Source organism: Ptychodera flava, chromosome 11 (genome assembly GCF_041260155.1).
Source record: "Ptychodera flava strain L36383 chromosome 11, AS_Pfla_20210202, whole genome shotgun sequence".
Classification (NCBI taxonomy): domain Eukaryota; kingdom Metazoa; phylum Hemichordata; class Enteropneusta; family Ptychoderidae; genus Ptychodera; species Ptychodera flava.
The window spans coordinates 21,248,431-21,265,098 of record NC_091938.1 but is presented as its reverse complement, the minus strand read 5'-3'; the positions used below and the strand labels follow the sequence as shown (position 1 = coordinate 21,265,098).

Sequence of the window (16,668 nt, the reverse complement as noted above, 5' to 3'; positions counted from 1 at the left end):
TGTCTGTCCGTCTGCCTGTGCTCCCGATATCTCAAAAACTGCTCATGAGATAAGAATCAAATCTAGTACATAGATTCACTTAGCAAGTGGCAAGAACTGATTAGTTTTTTATGGATGTGGCTTGCTAACTTTCCCTCATTTGCATAATTAATGATTTTAGAAAAAAAAACCGGATTAACATTGAGAATGACTAATCCTAACCCAATTTGACGAGAATTACCACAACTGTTGATCACACCAAGATATATCAGCCCTGAAAGGTATTCAGGGATGACATAGAGGATAGTTGCTTATTTTCATATTTAATGAATTTTCTTAATTAGGGATATATATCTGCATTGACTTGATCAAATTGACGAAACTTGGTATGGATATTGGATGTACTATGATTAAACACTATTGAAAGTCATTAAACATTTCAACTTCAGCCAAATCCTAATTTGCATATTTAATGAACGTTCCTAATTAGGGATATCATTCTGAATTGACTGGACCAAAGTTTGTGAAACGTTCTACATATATAGAAGATACTGTAATACAACATTATTGAAATTTATCAAGCATTTTTACTTCAGCCAATTCCTAATTTGCATATTCAATGAACTTTCCTTATTAGGGATACTTATCTAAATTGACTCGACCAACTTAACGAAACTTGCCACATATAATGAAGATATAGAAGAAGTATACCTACCACACTCGGATATTCGACATTATATGAATGACACTAACACAACCAACAGTAAATGCCGTACAAGTGGTCATTACGATTTATGAATAGGCACATAAATACATAATTTGTGAAAAAATTGCTGCAATGCAATTTATTCAGCGGGTTGTTTAACACACCGTACACACCGTACAATGGGCTTTGTAAGCCTTGATGAAGCAAACTGGGTTCTCAGCCCACTGTATCGACTAATCCTATCAGAGAATACCGTTATTTCAAATCATAGTATTTTCAACGACCGCTTAGCAATCATGAAACTTTACATATTTTTGAGTAAAATATTTAACTTTCAAAAATACCGTGCAGAACATTGTATTTGAACCATTAATATGACATTCATTTAAGATGTTCCCATAAGAGATATAATGATATCATGTTAAGACGGAAAATAAAAATGAAAGTAGCGAGTTTCTGTTGAACAACATCGTTTAAAAAATAACAACTAAAAGTGGAAGATGAACTCCTAAATGAACTGAAAGTTACAAAAACAGTACAATACTATATTCAACTCAGCACGGCATACGTTTCTTAAGCTACATTTTCCGAGTGATGAAGATAGAAACAGAAGAAACAATTGCAACATTAAAGTCAAACCGCCAGTGGTTGGCAACTAATTTCAGTATAGGTCAATTCAAGTCTCTCCTTATTCGAAATTCCAATCCTGCTGATTCGTCGTGACATGCAAAGTAATCATAGCCATACACCATTGCCAGAACATGCTAGGTTAAAACGGCATAATCGTAAATATGCAAAACTCCAAGAAACTTCTCATCGAAAAATCACAATTATACCCATCCAGAATCCAATAAACACGACCTTAAACAATGTTTTTGACCGGGCATCGAGAGGTGTGACCTAATAACTACAATTATATTTAACAACATTATAAGACACACAATTATTAAAGCCTATTGAAACCTTATGTGTGATTCTATATGTTTAGCAAGATCCAGGCTCGCCCATATAAGTATAATCAAATGTGCTACCTGTTCATGTATTTTGTTTTCGGTCATTTAGTTTTTGCTGATTCATTTAAGTATGATTAGAAAGTAAAATAATGTAAAATAAATTTCAACTGTATATTTGCTTGACTTATTTGAAGGTGTACCGGTGTCAAAATATATTGTTATTCTTTTCCTCAAATAATGGAAATTTGACTGTGATGACTCGGGGAAAATTAAATGAGCAAAACCCAAAATACATGAGCAGGTGTCTCTAAGTAGTTTTGCGAAAGGAATGTACTGATATTCTCGGGAATCTTTCAATATAACGACGATATAGATGCTTTCTTTCCACGAAAACATACAATTATTAGCACATAAATGGTCTAGATGATGTTCGCCCTTGTGACTGCATGTAATACCAGTAAGCGTTGTCATGCGCATTTGTCGGTGACGAGTTTGATTACCCCGCGTTTGTTTAAATCCTGCAAGATGTCGAATTCACCCGTCATTGTGATATTCCGTCGCTTATAGAAAGATTCGTGATAATAATGATGGTTTACGTAGGTACCGTGTCTGTCATATGGAAAAGGCCAAAACCCGTACAGTGTGATTTCCTTGCAGAATAATGGGGCTATGGTGAACATAACGAATCCTTCGCTTGCTGTCGTCTTATTCCAAAATCTATGAAATATGATAAGAAAAATATAAATGGCATTGCCATAACAAAAATGTCAACAGCATATCTCTCTCTCTCTCTCTCTCTCTCTCTCTCCTCTCTCTCTCTCTCTCTCTCTCTCTCTCTCTCTCTCTCTCTCATACCAAATAATTTCAATTACAAAGTAAAACTACCTGCAATTATATATCACCCACACACATATATACACACACACACATATATATACACACACATATATATGTATATAATGTTTGTTTTGGTGGCGACATTTTGAAAACAACTCAGAGCGTTTGTTTAACAGCGTAGATTTGTCAGCATTGATAATGTGTAGCTATTCTGAAATACAAAGATTGCACAGCCTGCTTATGTTTGAGAACTCAATGCGTTGTCAATAATTGACAACGAGATGCCAAATTTGCGAGAATTTACAACAGGGACAGCCATTTTGAAATAGTACTCTGACTGCGGGATGCGTACGGGGCTAGATTCAGCTCGACAACAGCACAACTTCATCCACCTCGCAGACACAATGAAGGCTGTGATGACAGGAAAGTGATTTTATTTCCTTAAAATTAGTTGGGTCTCTCTACATGTACGAGGTAAACATATAACAGCACTGCAATCCTCACTCATATGAAACCTAATGCCCCCAATAGCTGTATCCCTTCTCGCCTTATTACAACCGATAATCTAGTAACTAACCGATAACGTATCAAACCCGATAACGTAGTAAAGATTTACCGATAATGTCACGCTATCAAATTAACTGATAACGTAGTAAAATTTACTGATGACGTAGTAATTTTTCCTAACCGATAACGTATCAATACATTTACTTATAACGTATGAAAACACTGATAACGTATTGGATCGACTGATTGGGGTAGATCTATCCTCTATCGATCGGTCAATCCATTGATCAATCGATAGATCGACCGATTGATCGATCGTTCTATCGATTGAAAGATTGAATGAATATATAATAGTTTTATTGCGTTCCAAGGGGAGGGGTGTACGCTTGTCGATCGTTGGATAGATAGATCTATCGACAGATAGATAGATTGATAGATAGATAGATAGATAGATAGATAGATAGATAGATAGATAGATAGATAGATAGATAGATAGATAGATAGATAGTTTTAGATAGATAGACAGATAGATAGTGTACTAGTGTATCAAACAGCCCATAATGTAGCCAAGTGAACAATGACGTATCAAATCAACAAATAATGTATTGAATCAACCAATAACGTAATCACGTGCACGTTGAAGAATAAATATTCTAATCAACTGATAATGCATCGAGTCAACCAATAAAGTATTTATCAAGCAATAAAGTATTAAAATGTAAAGTAACGGAATATTTATGAGTGTTGTATCTTCCGATTTTTCTTGATCAATCAATTACACCTTAAGAGTTACATATACTTGAAGTATATTGTTTTCGTTATATTACCCAGACATCACAAATCGAATTTCATCAATTTGGGAAATGCAGCCTAATTAAAAGGTATTCCTGCAGGATGAATTCAAGGTACCACACACATGTGAGTGTCTTTATCGACGCACTTTCTAAGTTCGGAGGACTTGGAAAACAGTTTTCAACATGACCAATCATAAAATTTCGTTACGACATCAGTACATCAAAATGGCAATGTAACTCTCATCCTGGGATTAAATTACAGGTAAATATGGACTCCTTGTTCAATTGAATTCCCTGTAATCAAAATATATTAATTTTGCAAGTTAATCCTGATTGCGGGCGTTGCAATTGGTCTGTTTGAGCCAGAAAACAGTCCCGAAGGACAAAAGTACTTTCGTTTTGTAGCTGGTCCGATTACGTTTTTAAAAAACAACAACTATTTTGTGATAATCACATTTATATGCAAAGCAAAGTATTCCCACGACTCGCCTGTATAACTTTTGTTGCATGAGGAACGACTAACTTGATCTTAATGTTGCTACACCGATACACAGACTAGTTTTCTTAGTCGATAGGGTTCTCTGTGTAAACCAACAGCCGTTCATTACCCTGCCTTTGTTTTATCAGTACTTATACTATCTCTTCGAATTTTACCAAACTACAACTGTATAGCTTCAACGGCAAGACTAGACACAACTTCTCAAACAAATTCCAGTAGTTTGGCAACATTTCAACTTAGACGTTCGTACTACTATGAAAACAGTCGAAACACGATTGATTTTCTGCAGAGAAATTTGTAGCAATTTACGCTAACATGACAGCTTTTCCCCCACACAGATTTAGATGTGGTGGCTACGACCTATTTGGCAGAAATCGGCCATACCCACCGAGTCTATAAAATTCATAAGTTTACTTTTCTTGTTTACGCACAGACTTTATCGATGGAAATCCGGTTAATGGCTATTACATCAGGATGACAACCCACATGTGGGCAGCGAATTAAGATTACTCTTTGTATGGAGCATGGAGCTAGAAATGGATAAGTTTCTAGCTCCATGCATGGAGATAGCTCCATGCTTTTTGTAGGACAGTTGCGATTCCGAATAATGTTGGTTTCACTAATTTCCCTACAATTACAAACTAACGTTCATCAAATAGGGAAAACTATGCAGACCTATAGAAAAGCCGTGTGTAATGACATTTGAAACACAATGAGCATGCAATGACCAAGATATTTCTCAATGCTTGCCGTATAGCATGGAGGTACTAGCTCCGCTCCTGGCTCCATGACTAACCATGGAGGTAGAAGAGAACTTTTTGCCTCCTTGGACTGACGTACGCGTGACCTAAAAATAAAGTCACGGAGGTTACTATTAAAGTAATTTTCTGCCACGGTATCAACCGATGCGCGATGGTCAGCTATTAGCCCCACGGCCGGTATGAGTCAAGAGTGCTCGGCTATGACTACGCCGTAGCCGTATTATAGCCCTGCCATGCAGAGCGGAGTAGCGCGTGTGTAGACGCCAAAGAAGTAGCCGAGGTCCTTCTTTTATTGTACATTTGGTCTTTGGTCCTTGCAAACTTTGCAGCCACCTAAGTCTGTGTACGGTGATTTGTGTTCGTCCACAGTGTTTCCCTCTATTGTGGTGCAGGGTAACATAGTGAACGGAACATGTACACAAAGGTCCACACAGCATCGTACCTATGGTGCATCAGAAAAACATGATATTTTTTTCTCTTTAGAGAGGAATTGAATGCATACAATTAGCACCTAGTTAAAGCTTGTGGCAACTTTTTAGAGAACACAAACTGACCCTGAATCATTTCCGCTAGTATTAACAATCCATGTAGGCACAGACCTTGTCCATGATGTAGGAGACATCATAGTTTTTTACTCCATGGATCCACTATGTGGATTGGTGGAATTTTTTGTGGATTTTTCGGCCCAACCACGTGTGTTGCAAATTTGATTGTATTTTTATCTTGACTGAACCGATATGACCGTCACCAACGCGAACAATTCGATGTCGATTTGTTGCAGTTCTATCACCCCCCCCCCCTAACATTTCCGACGGCTTCTCTATATTCTCGTCGCGAAACATCCAGATTTTAGCGTGGCGATGGAGTCATTTTGCATGGAGCTACTACATTTTGTTGCGTCACATCACGGTGAAAACATATGACCGAAGTTCGGATTTTTCGACTGCTATACTGTACAATATATTCAACGTTTCAATGTAGATGAATGTTCAATTCTAATGTATGTCACACAATTTCTGTATCGTTTGCTGTCTTGTAGCGTCTGCTCTAAATCTACCCCTATGTTAGAACCCACTGAGAAGGAACTCGGCATGGCGTCTCAAACGAAACTTTTTAGTAGTGTAACAGCTTTTTGTAGTTTAGTTCAGAACATAGACAGTAGAGGGGGACTTCCCCCCTCTACTGTCTATGTTTAGAACTACTATTATATAGGCAACATGATGTCTGACCAGTACATAGGCCTAGGGGTAATTACAAATGCTCAGAACAGCCATTTTATCCAATCACATATGCGCTAACATTTGTAGATAAACATCGAGATCAATAGTATTATGCATGACTGTGTTATAATCCCAAGCTGGCCAGTTTCTGTGTTGGGTAAAAATGTTGGAATGCAAAAATAAATAAAAAAATAAAATAAATAAATAGAAGAAAAAGATAAATCAGGCAAGAGACAGTGTAATAACAAATCGATCTATCGATCGATCTATCGAACAATTTATAGAATATCTCGATCGATCTATTGATTGATAAATCTATCATTCTATCGAATTGATAGATCCATCGTTCTATCGATCGATCTACCAAACAATTTATGACCGATCGATAGATTGATCGATCGATAGATCTATCGCTCCCAATGAATCGCTTGATCAGATACGTTATCAGTTAACCGATACGTCATTGGTTGCTTTAATGCGGTATTGGTTGACTTTTCTACGTTATCAGTTGATTTACCGATACGTTATAAGTTCATTGATACGTTATCGGTAAATTTGATGATACCTTATCGGTTAAGAAAAATTGCTACGTTATCGGTTCGTTACTACGTTATTTGTTGATTTGATGCATTATCGGTAAATGTTTACTACGTTATCGGCTTTGATATGTTATCGGTTCTAACACATCTACCTGTGCTATATGAAGAAATTTTGACATGTTAAAAAAACTGTGATTGCAGAATAGGATTATTACCTGTTAGTCAGCTTTGGATAAGTAGGAACTGGAGAGTAGGCTACTCTGTATGAGCAATTTGCATCAACCATCGTTTTGATCAGGGCGGTCTGCAATTGTTTAATCGACATTCGAAAAGGACGTTTGGAAATGTCATGGTTCATCCATATAATACAATTAGCCAAGTATCTCAGAGAGTCCAGGTAGTGACGGTATTTTTCAATCTTTTCACCCTTCTCCTCTAAGTATTTACGAAGAAAATAAAAGACGCTGGAGTTTATGGCAGTCAAGTTCGTTTTATGGCCGACTTCCTTTTCGTATCCCGCGACGACGGGTAAGTTAATCCGCATAACGAAGTCATGCGAGTCGATTTCACGCCCGCAGTGACTCCCATTGAGGATGCCACTGCTCCCAACCAAGGCGCAGCTCTTCTGAGTCTCAATGGTGTAGAAGTTATCTTCAAAGGAGTCCCCGTTTATTCCCGTGGGCTTTTGTCCGGTTGTCATGAAACTCTGTCTAAACATCATTTTCTCTGGAACTACGTGACTTTTGTAAACGGCGAGTGAATTATTTAGATTAAAAACTGTAGAAATGTTACCCCTATAAATAAGAAAAAATGAATATATTAATAAAATAAGTAACTAAATAATGAGAGAAACTGCCAAAAGATTTTATTTACTTGATCTTCAAATGAAAAAGTAATATCAAACTTTTTGTAGCTTAAAGGGCATGTAGGACACTGTTTTGTAAAACACGGCAGGTGAACTGTAAATATGGGCACTGAAAGTTGACAACAAAAATAGTCCGACTGAAGTAGAAATTTACTCGTTGTTTAATCATGTGGGAGAGATACTTAGGGCAAGTTGACCTGTGACTTTTGATATGACGATAAGCAAACGATGGGTGTTTGATTGTCTCATTCATTGATTACTAATCTAACTGATTAATTTGAATAAAATCAGTTTATTTCAGAATCTTGAATAATTTCCATTGATCATTGAATACTGGCGCATATTTCCACCTACATTCCATACTGTCAGAGTTAATCTGTCGACAAATATTGTGAATACAACAATTTACGGTCATTCTGATAGATCTGCTACTTCACTCCTGTGTTTTTTATTCATGATTTATCTCCAACTGTTTTTATTTCACAGGGAAATGGTTTATAATCGATGTCGAAAGTGCTATACCTACCGTAGTTCTTCAAGGCTGTTTACAAACTTGAGATTATTCGGGCATTTTTTGCACGGTTCCAAAGTTCGATTCAAGGGGGTGCGGATGAAATGTTTGATTCTGCAGATGCAAAAATATAGCATAAGTAGAAAAAGTAAATGTTTGCTAAGATATGAATCAGTTCCTCCAGCTCCTTTGTCAACACATACGATTTATTTCCTCTCAGTGTCTGTGTATGTATGTTTGTTTGCGTGTTTATGTATTTGTCTTCTGATAGTAAAGTATCTCGAAACAACCGATTGAATTACACTTAATTCTAATACAAGAATGCATTTTGGCAATAATAGAAATAACTATATTTTTGTTCCTGTGGCTTATATGATAGTGAAATAATGAAGTTTGCATTGGTAGCAGTGCCTATTGGGGTAGGTGCATTAATTGTAGCTTACGGCCTATGCGCGGGTTTTTCTGTCGTCATGGCTGTGCAGCGCCGTTTCAACTTTTTATTTACATAAAAAGCCCTTGCTTCATAATAACGATTCATCACACTCCCCAGATGTTAACGCATGCGCACCCTCCGCAAAATGATAGATCTCTTTACCAAAGCCTTCCATACTTTAACGATAAGAAACGGAAAAATCGCCTCGAAACATGATCCAAGTAGAGTCTAACGCGCGAATGTACACTATTATGGAATTCCCCGCTCAAAAAGGCAGGATCTTGTACAAGGGCAGGGTTTTATACTCAAAATACCGAAAAAGATAAACAAAATATGCAGGCCATATACTTTGCATAAAACGAAAAACAAAAGGTGCACCATATTTACTTGTTCTAGTAACGTTGTAGTGAAATTTGCCTGCTCTTTCAATACAAAGCAAAAAAGGTGAAGATACTGTACCTGGTATGTATGTATGTATGTATGTATGTATGTATGTATGTATGTATGTATGTATGTATGTATGTATGTATGTATGTATGTATGTATGTTAGTATGTATGTATGTATGTATGTATGTATGTATGTATGTATGTATGTATGTATGTATGTATGTATGTATGTATGTATGTATGTATGTATGTATGTATGTATGTATGTATGTATGTATGTATGTATGTATGTATGTATGTATGTATGTATGTATGTATGTATGTATGTAGGTAGGTAGGTATGTAGGTATGTATGTAGGTATGTAGGTAGGTATGTAGGTAGGTATGTATGTATGTATGTATGTCGTAAGAAGTCTGATAGTACCATCTTCCATGCCCCCCCCCCCAAAAAAAAACACCGTGTGTATTAATATTTCTATGAGGTGTTCAAGTGTATGTTGGAAAACTTACTTGGGACCAACGTTGGACGACGACTTTACTGACGCGTGAGACAAAAATATTGTCCCTGCTGGACCGATTATCATTGCCACTGTTAACAGGCAGAAGGCACACATAAATAAGGCGAGTAGCAATAATGATTTCTTCATATCCATTAATGGCCTCAAAGGTTTTCTGAAACAAATAAGAATCACTGAATGGTGAATTTCGTTTCGTTGAATATGGGAGTCACGCCGACATTTTCAGTAAAATGAATATGAACAATGAGTTTACTAATACAACGAATATCATTTATATTAATACCAATAAATTGATATGATTTACATGGAGAATGCCGAGAGTGCATCACCCAAATTCTCGATGTAGGCCTACTCTAAACATCATTTGGAAGTGCATAGACGCAACGTAAATGTATGTTTTCAACTGATGTTGAATAGAGAAGATCGGGATGACATCAATTTGAAACAAAGATGTTAAAGGTGATTCAGTTGGTTGTGGTACATTCTTCGCGAACCATAACCTCATCGAAATTCAAGCAATGGTAGAATTTAGGTTTACATGGCAGGGTTCTCACCCTGGTATTTTCATGATAGAAGATCGGGTAAATTTCCTCAGACTCGACCTCCTCCCCCCATTTAGTGATATTTCGGGATCATAGCCCATAGACATACCTGTTGCACAACCATCTACGCCATATGGATGAACTGTTGTCACATGTGATTGTTTTTATATGTCAGATTACATTGGTGTTACTGCAAATCCACTTTGCGTTGGACCACCATTGTCCTGAGGCCTGCTATACAAAAACCATTCCCAGTCCGAGTCGGATCGTATATTTATAATAAAACAGTAAATAGGTGTCAGTGAGTATAAATAAACGTTTTCTTCTTATCCATTAACACCTACAGTATAGAGCCTTAAAAAATTAACGGCGATGAATATTGATTCGTCTAATATGGGGGTGTCACTGACATTTACAGTAAAATAATTCATAATAATCAGGGAATCCGCCAACGCATAATGTACATGTAAATGCTGAATAACAAAATCTTGTGCACACCTGTGAATTTTTCTATGTAACTCAAATATTATTAAAAGCTGTTACCAGAGGTTTTTACTTATAGTGAGAATCCTACTGTTGGAGCATAAAATTTAATGATGGCCTATTTTTGCTTTGGATCGAGTAGCAGAGAATCAGCCACAACCATTAGACATTTATGTTTAAACTGAAAGTTGTTATTCATGCATAAGTGCAATGTAGAAAAAATGAGCATAATTTCCTTGTCACCACACACTTAAAATGACACGTTCCACGGGCCTACTCAATATATAAATCGCAATACAACCATTTTCAGTAATATTAGTCAGGTGGCTTAGCAACAAAAAACAGCAAGATCGTTACACGGATGACAAAAGTGCCAAATTTACTACAGAGGTTCACATATGTGTGTAGATCAATATTAGCTATTGCTCCAAAAATTTTGGCCACCGGAAAGGCTCGATGACGTCATAATTCAAAATGGCCGCCATTATAACGCTTAAAAATGGTAAAATACAGTTTATTCAGCCAGTTTTCACTATTCTTATAAATAAACTGGCTCAAACATTCCCAATCATAAATAAAACATTTAATTAATGCAAATTTATTCTTATGATGACGTCATAAAGCCAAAATGGCCGACCAAATTCAAAATGTCCGCCATAACATTGTCTAAAAATGTTAAAACACTGTTAATGAAGCCTGTTGTCAGCTCTTTATCACCTGAACTGAAATGAACACCCCAAATTACAGGCAAAACAGATAATTGATGCAAATTAATTATTAAGATGACGTCATAAAACCAAAATGGCTACGGAAAGTTACAAAATGGACGATTATGAAGTTCACTGTGCTTGGTACAATAGCCCATTTACGTGACAAAATGATAGTATAAAAGTAATGTACAATGTATTAGTATTCCATAAACTTAAAATTAAAGATAAATGTATCAAAACTTAGCAAATAAGTTCAACACAAGTAAAAAAACTCTAATGAGATAATTGATTACTAAAAATGGTTTGTGTTTAAAAAATCGAATCGACATAAAGGAAATGAAGGCAACTTCACACCCTGGTTCTACCTTTGCTTGTGATACCGTATAGTGAGTAGATCAATGTGGTTTGGTGATAAGGGAAAATGGTGAGAAACCAGTGAATCGATAGTGCTTTGACCCTCGTAATGTGACCTTGGACCCGGAAATAAGGTTTTATGTTGGTTTTATGTAAGGTTTTATGTTGGCGGTTCGGGCCAAAGTGAGTCCCTTCTTCAGCCACTTGAATTGTTTTGTATTCCCACATGCTCATTTTAATGGTAGCCATTGTTCATCAAAGAGAGATGCTAAAATCATTATGTTTTGGTCAGAATTTTGCGTGAATTGTTGCTCAGACCGTTCATTTGTACTCTCCTTGTGTTTGAATTTTGCTTGAAGGACGATATATTGTATGTTTTTCTTCCTTTTATACGTTATTATAGGTTCTCTGGAAAACTATGGCCAGCGTTTTAATCGCCCTTCATAATTTCCAGATTGTTATCACATTGTTTGATTAGGCTGGTTTTGATGAGGTTGTGCTGACTAGTATTTTGTTACATCATTACTCTTACTTTTGTTGATGAAGGATGGCTGACGTTTTGTTACATTCTTTTTTATACAAGCTATGTCTTTCTTTTGTAATCTCTTTGTTTAAGATTTTGCGTTGAGAAATTGACCTTTTTATGAAGTCCATATTGTTGTTGCATGTACATATCTGAGTAATTCACCTTCAATTAAGCATTTGAAAGTCGGTGGCAGATAAACATCGTCAGATGGTTTTTTGTGGGTTTTAAAACCGAGCCATCTCTCTCAATTGCGTCAAGGTATGAGATTTTGTCGATAGAATGTTCAATTATGAATTCCCAAGTTGAACGTAGAGTACAGTGTGGACTCCTCGACAAATTTTCTGAATGTTAAAAGTTGATGTTAGATTCCTGTGTAAACCATGAACATGTCACCTTTTAAATTTCAATACGAATATTTGACCGGCTTTGGGATTTAGGATTTAATATAATTTTCTCCGTTTCATGGTATATGATATCAGCTCTTTCTGGTGAGCCCATACTTCATCCATAGATTCATTTGCATTTTTCTAAGTTGAATTAAAATATGTTGCGTTTCAGAATAATCGACAGTTAAGGCTTTCAAGTACATTGATGGTGGGTTTTTGTATCATACCAGTTGGCAGTACTGTTTCAGAGTCCAACGCTTTGATCGCTGCATTTATGGCTTCATTTTTGACATGTTTTTCTACATTGATACCACGTCTTATGTTACCAGAATAGAGTTTGCTTGTTTGTTTAATTGGTTCTAAAAGAGAATAAAGTTTTTTGTGTCCCTGGCATATATAAGTCGCTTTGGACGATTGGTTTTATGACAAGGTCTAGAAATTCCGACATTTGTTTTATTGGGCTTGAGCAGCTATTTCTATTGAGACGTTGGGTAATGATTGTTTCTTCTGCTTTGCTTTTGTGTATTTTTGGCAGGAGATACCATCGTGGTGTACAAATTATTCTACTTATGGAAATGGGGAAACTGTAAATCACCTCGTCAATGATCTTCTTGTCGCAGATAAATGATTTCGTATACAATATCCACTGTATAGTCAATGTCGCCAAGTGTATTAGTGAACATTTTTCAATTCGTAGCTGTCTATAACTTTCTTTAATGTCATTTATCTTATTCACAATTGCTATGCCTCATCCTTTATTGATGGGTTTCATTAAGATTTGTTTTTTAGACAGATTGTTCAGGGCAGTCTTTTCTGCCAGAGTCATATTCTTTCTGAAGTGGGTTGCGAATGGAATTTCCTCTATCGATCTAAGTTGCTTCGAGACAGTTTTACAATTTTTGGGTTTTCCGCGGTTACTAGTGTTGAACATGTACTTATCTTAGAACAGATGTCTGATTGATTGATTGATGATTATTCTCATGATATCGCATAATCGTATGATGCGAATAAATTTGTTGATATCTCATAAAGACAATTTTTCTAGACACTCCGAAGTGGGAATAAATTTCAAACCTTTAATTAATGCTTTGATTAAGGTTTGATTTGCAAGATTGTTGATGAATCTGAGAATCTTTCTGAGTTCTTATCTTTGTTTAACCTTCCATTTCTGCTTATGTTCTTCCTGGTGTTTTTTTATGTTTTTATGTTTTGGGTTTCCAAACAGCAACGTTTTTTGCAGTTTCCTTCATCTTTGAATTCCTAACCAGTCTGGTAAGTGAACAACGAAAGGCAAAGACGCTTTTCATAAAATTCACGAAAGCTGCAAAAAGTAAGCTAAGCTAGATTCAAAAAGCAAAAAGTAGTCTTCTTTTTGTTCATAAAACCCTGACCAAACGATCTTTTTCAGGCCGGCACATCCTCCAAAAAGAGAACTACAGTAACTGTAGCACAAAACTATGTCACCACACATCGAGACATAAAAATCCAAGAAAATTCAAACGAAAAAGGCTTCTGAAACAAAGGAAGCAAAAGTCTAGACCAAAATCACAAACATAAAACCTTTTTTCAGGGACCAAGGTCACATGACCAGGGTCAAGGCATGATTTATTTACCGGTTTCTCGCCATGTTTTTCGTTATCATGAAATCACATCACTATTGATCTACTCACTATAACGTAACACTTTCAAAGGTAGAACCTATGGGTAAAGATAACTTTATTTCCTTTATATTGGTTCAGTTTTTCAGACAGAGGTCATTGTTTATAATAGTTTGTAATTTGTGTTGGGCTTATTGGCTAAGTTTTAGTACATTTATCATTTATTTTGAGTTTATGGATTATCAAGACAAATTGTAGATTACCTTTAAAGTTATTTTGTGACGTAAATTGGCTATTTTACTAAGCACAGTGAACTTCATAATAGGTCATTTTGTAATTTTCGGTCGCCATTTTGCTTTTATGACGTCATCACAATAATGAATTTGTATCAATTATATATTTTGTCTATAATTTGGGGTGTTAATTTCAGTAAAGGGATAAAATGCTGGAAACAGGCTTAATAAACAGTATTTGAACATTATCAGACGATAATATGGGATATTTTGAATTTGGTCAGCCATTTTGGCTTTATGACGTCATCATAATAATTGATTTGCATCAATTTTTATGTTGCATTTGTAATTTGGGATGTTTGTGTCTGTTTATTCAAAAAATATTGAAAACTGCCTGAATTAGACGTATTTTACCATCTTTAAGCCTTCTAGTGGCGGCCATTTTGAATTTATGACGTCATCGAGCCTTTCCGGTGGCCAAACTTTTTGGAGCAATAGCTAATATTGATCTACACATATATGCGAACATCTGTAGCAAATTTGGCACTTTTTCATCCGTGTAACGATATTTTGTCAAGCCACCTGACTATATATAGCGAAGCCACTGCAGTGAACTGCAATAAAACTGCTCACACTAATTAGTTTCAGCTGTAGCCAGCTGGCAAAGTCGACAACATTGTATGTCCCATGCAGACAGTTTGTCTGGGGAAGTTGAAATAAAACCGATTTGTACATGGACCAGTGCATGGTAATGTTACATTGTATCTTAACCTTGAACACAGAGTGCCAATCGTAAACTCTCATTTACAACCCGAGCCTCAGACAGACTTAGTTTTGCCTTGTACAAGCAGACTTTTTGTCTGTATCAAGTAGCCTTGTTCAACATAAACGTGACCACGGCTACAGCTGAAACTAATTTGTGTAAGCAGTTTTATTGCAGTCACTGCGGCAGCTTCGCTATCTAATACTGAAAACTAGTGTAACTAGTCGTAGAGCATTTACCTTGGGGATCTACGTATATGTGTCAAATTCCCGAATATCCAAATGTGGTAGGTACATTGGAATTGGCCCGAATCACTTTCAATCGCATCGCTCATGCTGTTCGTAACATCGTTAACCACCTTAAACTGGTCTGTAACTTTGAAAGTCGATTGAGATACGAAACAATATCTCTAACGTAGATTCAAAAGTTATATCAACAAGTTTACCCTGTGAACAGTTTTCCATTTTATGCCGTAATATACCCTGAACCATAAAATATCCGGGATTTTTAAATGTATTCTCCGCTATTAGAATAGAAAGTATTAAACCGGCGCGAGGACCCAACGACAGAAAAAAATATGCATGTGTTATTTTGTACAGTTGCGAGTGATAAGAGTAGGGATATTCTGGTGAAAACCTACACTATACCTATTATTTAGACTTATAATCAAAGCTAATCGAAAAATGCAGTTAACACCGTTACCAAAGTTCCGTACCGCCTAAAAGATGCAATGTATGTGATGGAAAGGTTTTGTAAATACACTTAATGATGAAGCAGTTTCAGCTCTATTGACTGTTGTCTTTCCCACGACTTCGGAAACTCAGACAGGGCTATGATATCAAGGAAAAACATATTTGAACTGGTCTTAAAATAGTAGCCATGGTTACCGGAGCCGTTGCTACCAGAGGCTTTTCTCGAATTGTAAAATAAAATTCTAAATATTACTTTTTTATGAGGTTACCGTGGCAACTAGAGCAGCTGGCATGACGGTTCTAGGCACATTGAGTAATGAAACATGATTTACATTGAGCTAAATTCGTTAAAAAATTGTCAGGCTAAAGTTCATAGCACGGCCCGGTCAGATTTCTTTACCATAATCGTTCCAATATACGAGTGATGATAATGATTTTTATTATTAAGAAGTTTTGCTTTTCTGGTACACTGGATTTACTTTGAAAGAACCTACATTAAAGCTGCTCCGAGGGTCATAGAATATATTGAATGAAACTACAATTACAATATACAAGAGTCCGCTTCTTTCTTCTCTTTGAAAGACCAGACCCACGGTTGACGAATGTCAGATAACATCTGTGATGAAATAACATAAAAAATCCGTGTCAGTTAGATTTTTTAGTAGTCTATCGATGAACACCGTGATTTTAGTGGTCTGCTTGCAAGAGTTCACATATTATTCCGCTATGCAAGCAGCCCATGCATACTTAATTAATGAAAAGATTTAAGCGTAGATTACTTAATGCGGTTTCGTTATCATTGAGTTTGTCGTGGGCCTTGAAGTGTATTAGATGTACATACGTTTAGTGCAAACTTATAGTAAAAGGTGGC

General features: G+C 36.2%; 1 protein-coding gene across 1 annotated transcript; it reads right to left on the bottom strand.

The window, feature by feature from the left end:
• Window positions 1-622: 622 nt before the first annotated feature.
• On the bottom strand, window positions 623-10,217 carry LOC139143803 (CMP-N-acetylneuraminate-poly-alpha-2,8-sialyltransferase-like). Its single transcript, XM_070714364.1, has 5 exons — window positions 10,162-10,217; window positions 9,503-9,664; window positions 8,187-8,285; window positions 7,011-7,589; window positions 623-2,355 (listed from the first exon to the last, which is right to left on the bottom strand). The coding sequence occupies exons 2-5, from the start codon at window positions 9,643-9,645 to the stop codon at window positions 2,106-2,108; spliced, it is 1,071 nt and encodes a 356-aa protein (XP_070570465.1). The 5' UTR covers window positions 9,646-9,664; window positions 10,162-10,217; the 3' UTR covers window positions 623-2,105.
• Between the last annotated feature and the right edge of the window lie 6,451 nt (window positions 10,218-16,668).

Excerpts from the sequence above, each read along its gene's own strand:
- LOC139143803 (XM_070714364.1), bottom strand. The coding sequence starts at position 9,645 with ATGGATATGAAGAAATCATTATTGCTACTCGCCTTATTTATGTGTGCC. Across the intron at positions 8,286-9,502 it reads TCGTCCAACGTTGGTCCCAA|AATCAAACATTTCATCCGCA; the intron begins GTAAGTTTTCCA and ends TTGCATCTGCAG. Across the intron at positions 7,590-8,186 it reads AACAGCCTTGAAGAACTACG|GGGTAACATTTCTACAGTTT; the intron begins GTAGGTATAGCA and ends TCTTATTTATAG.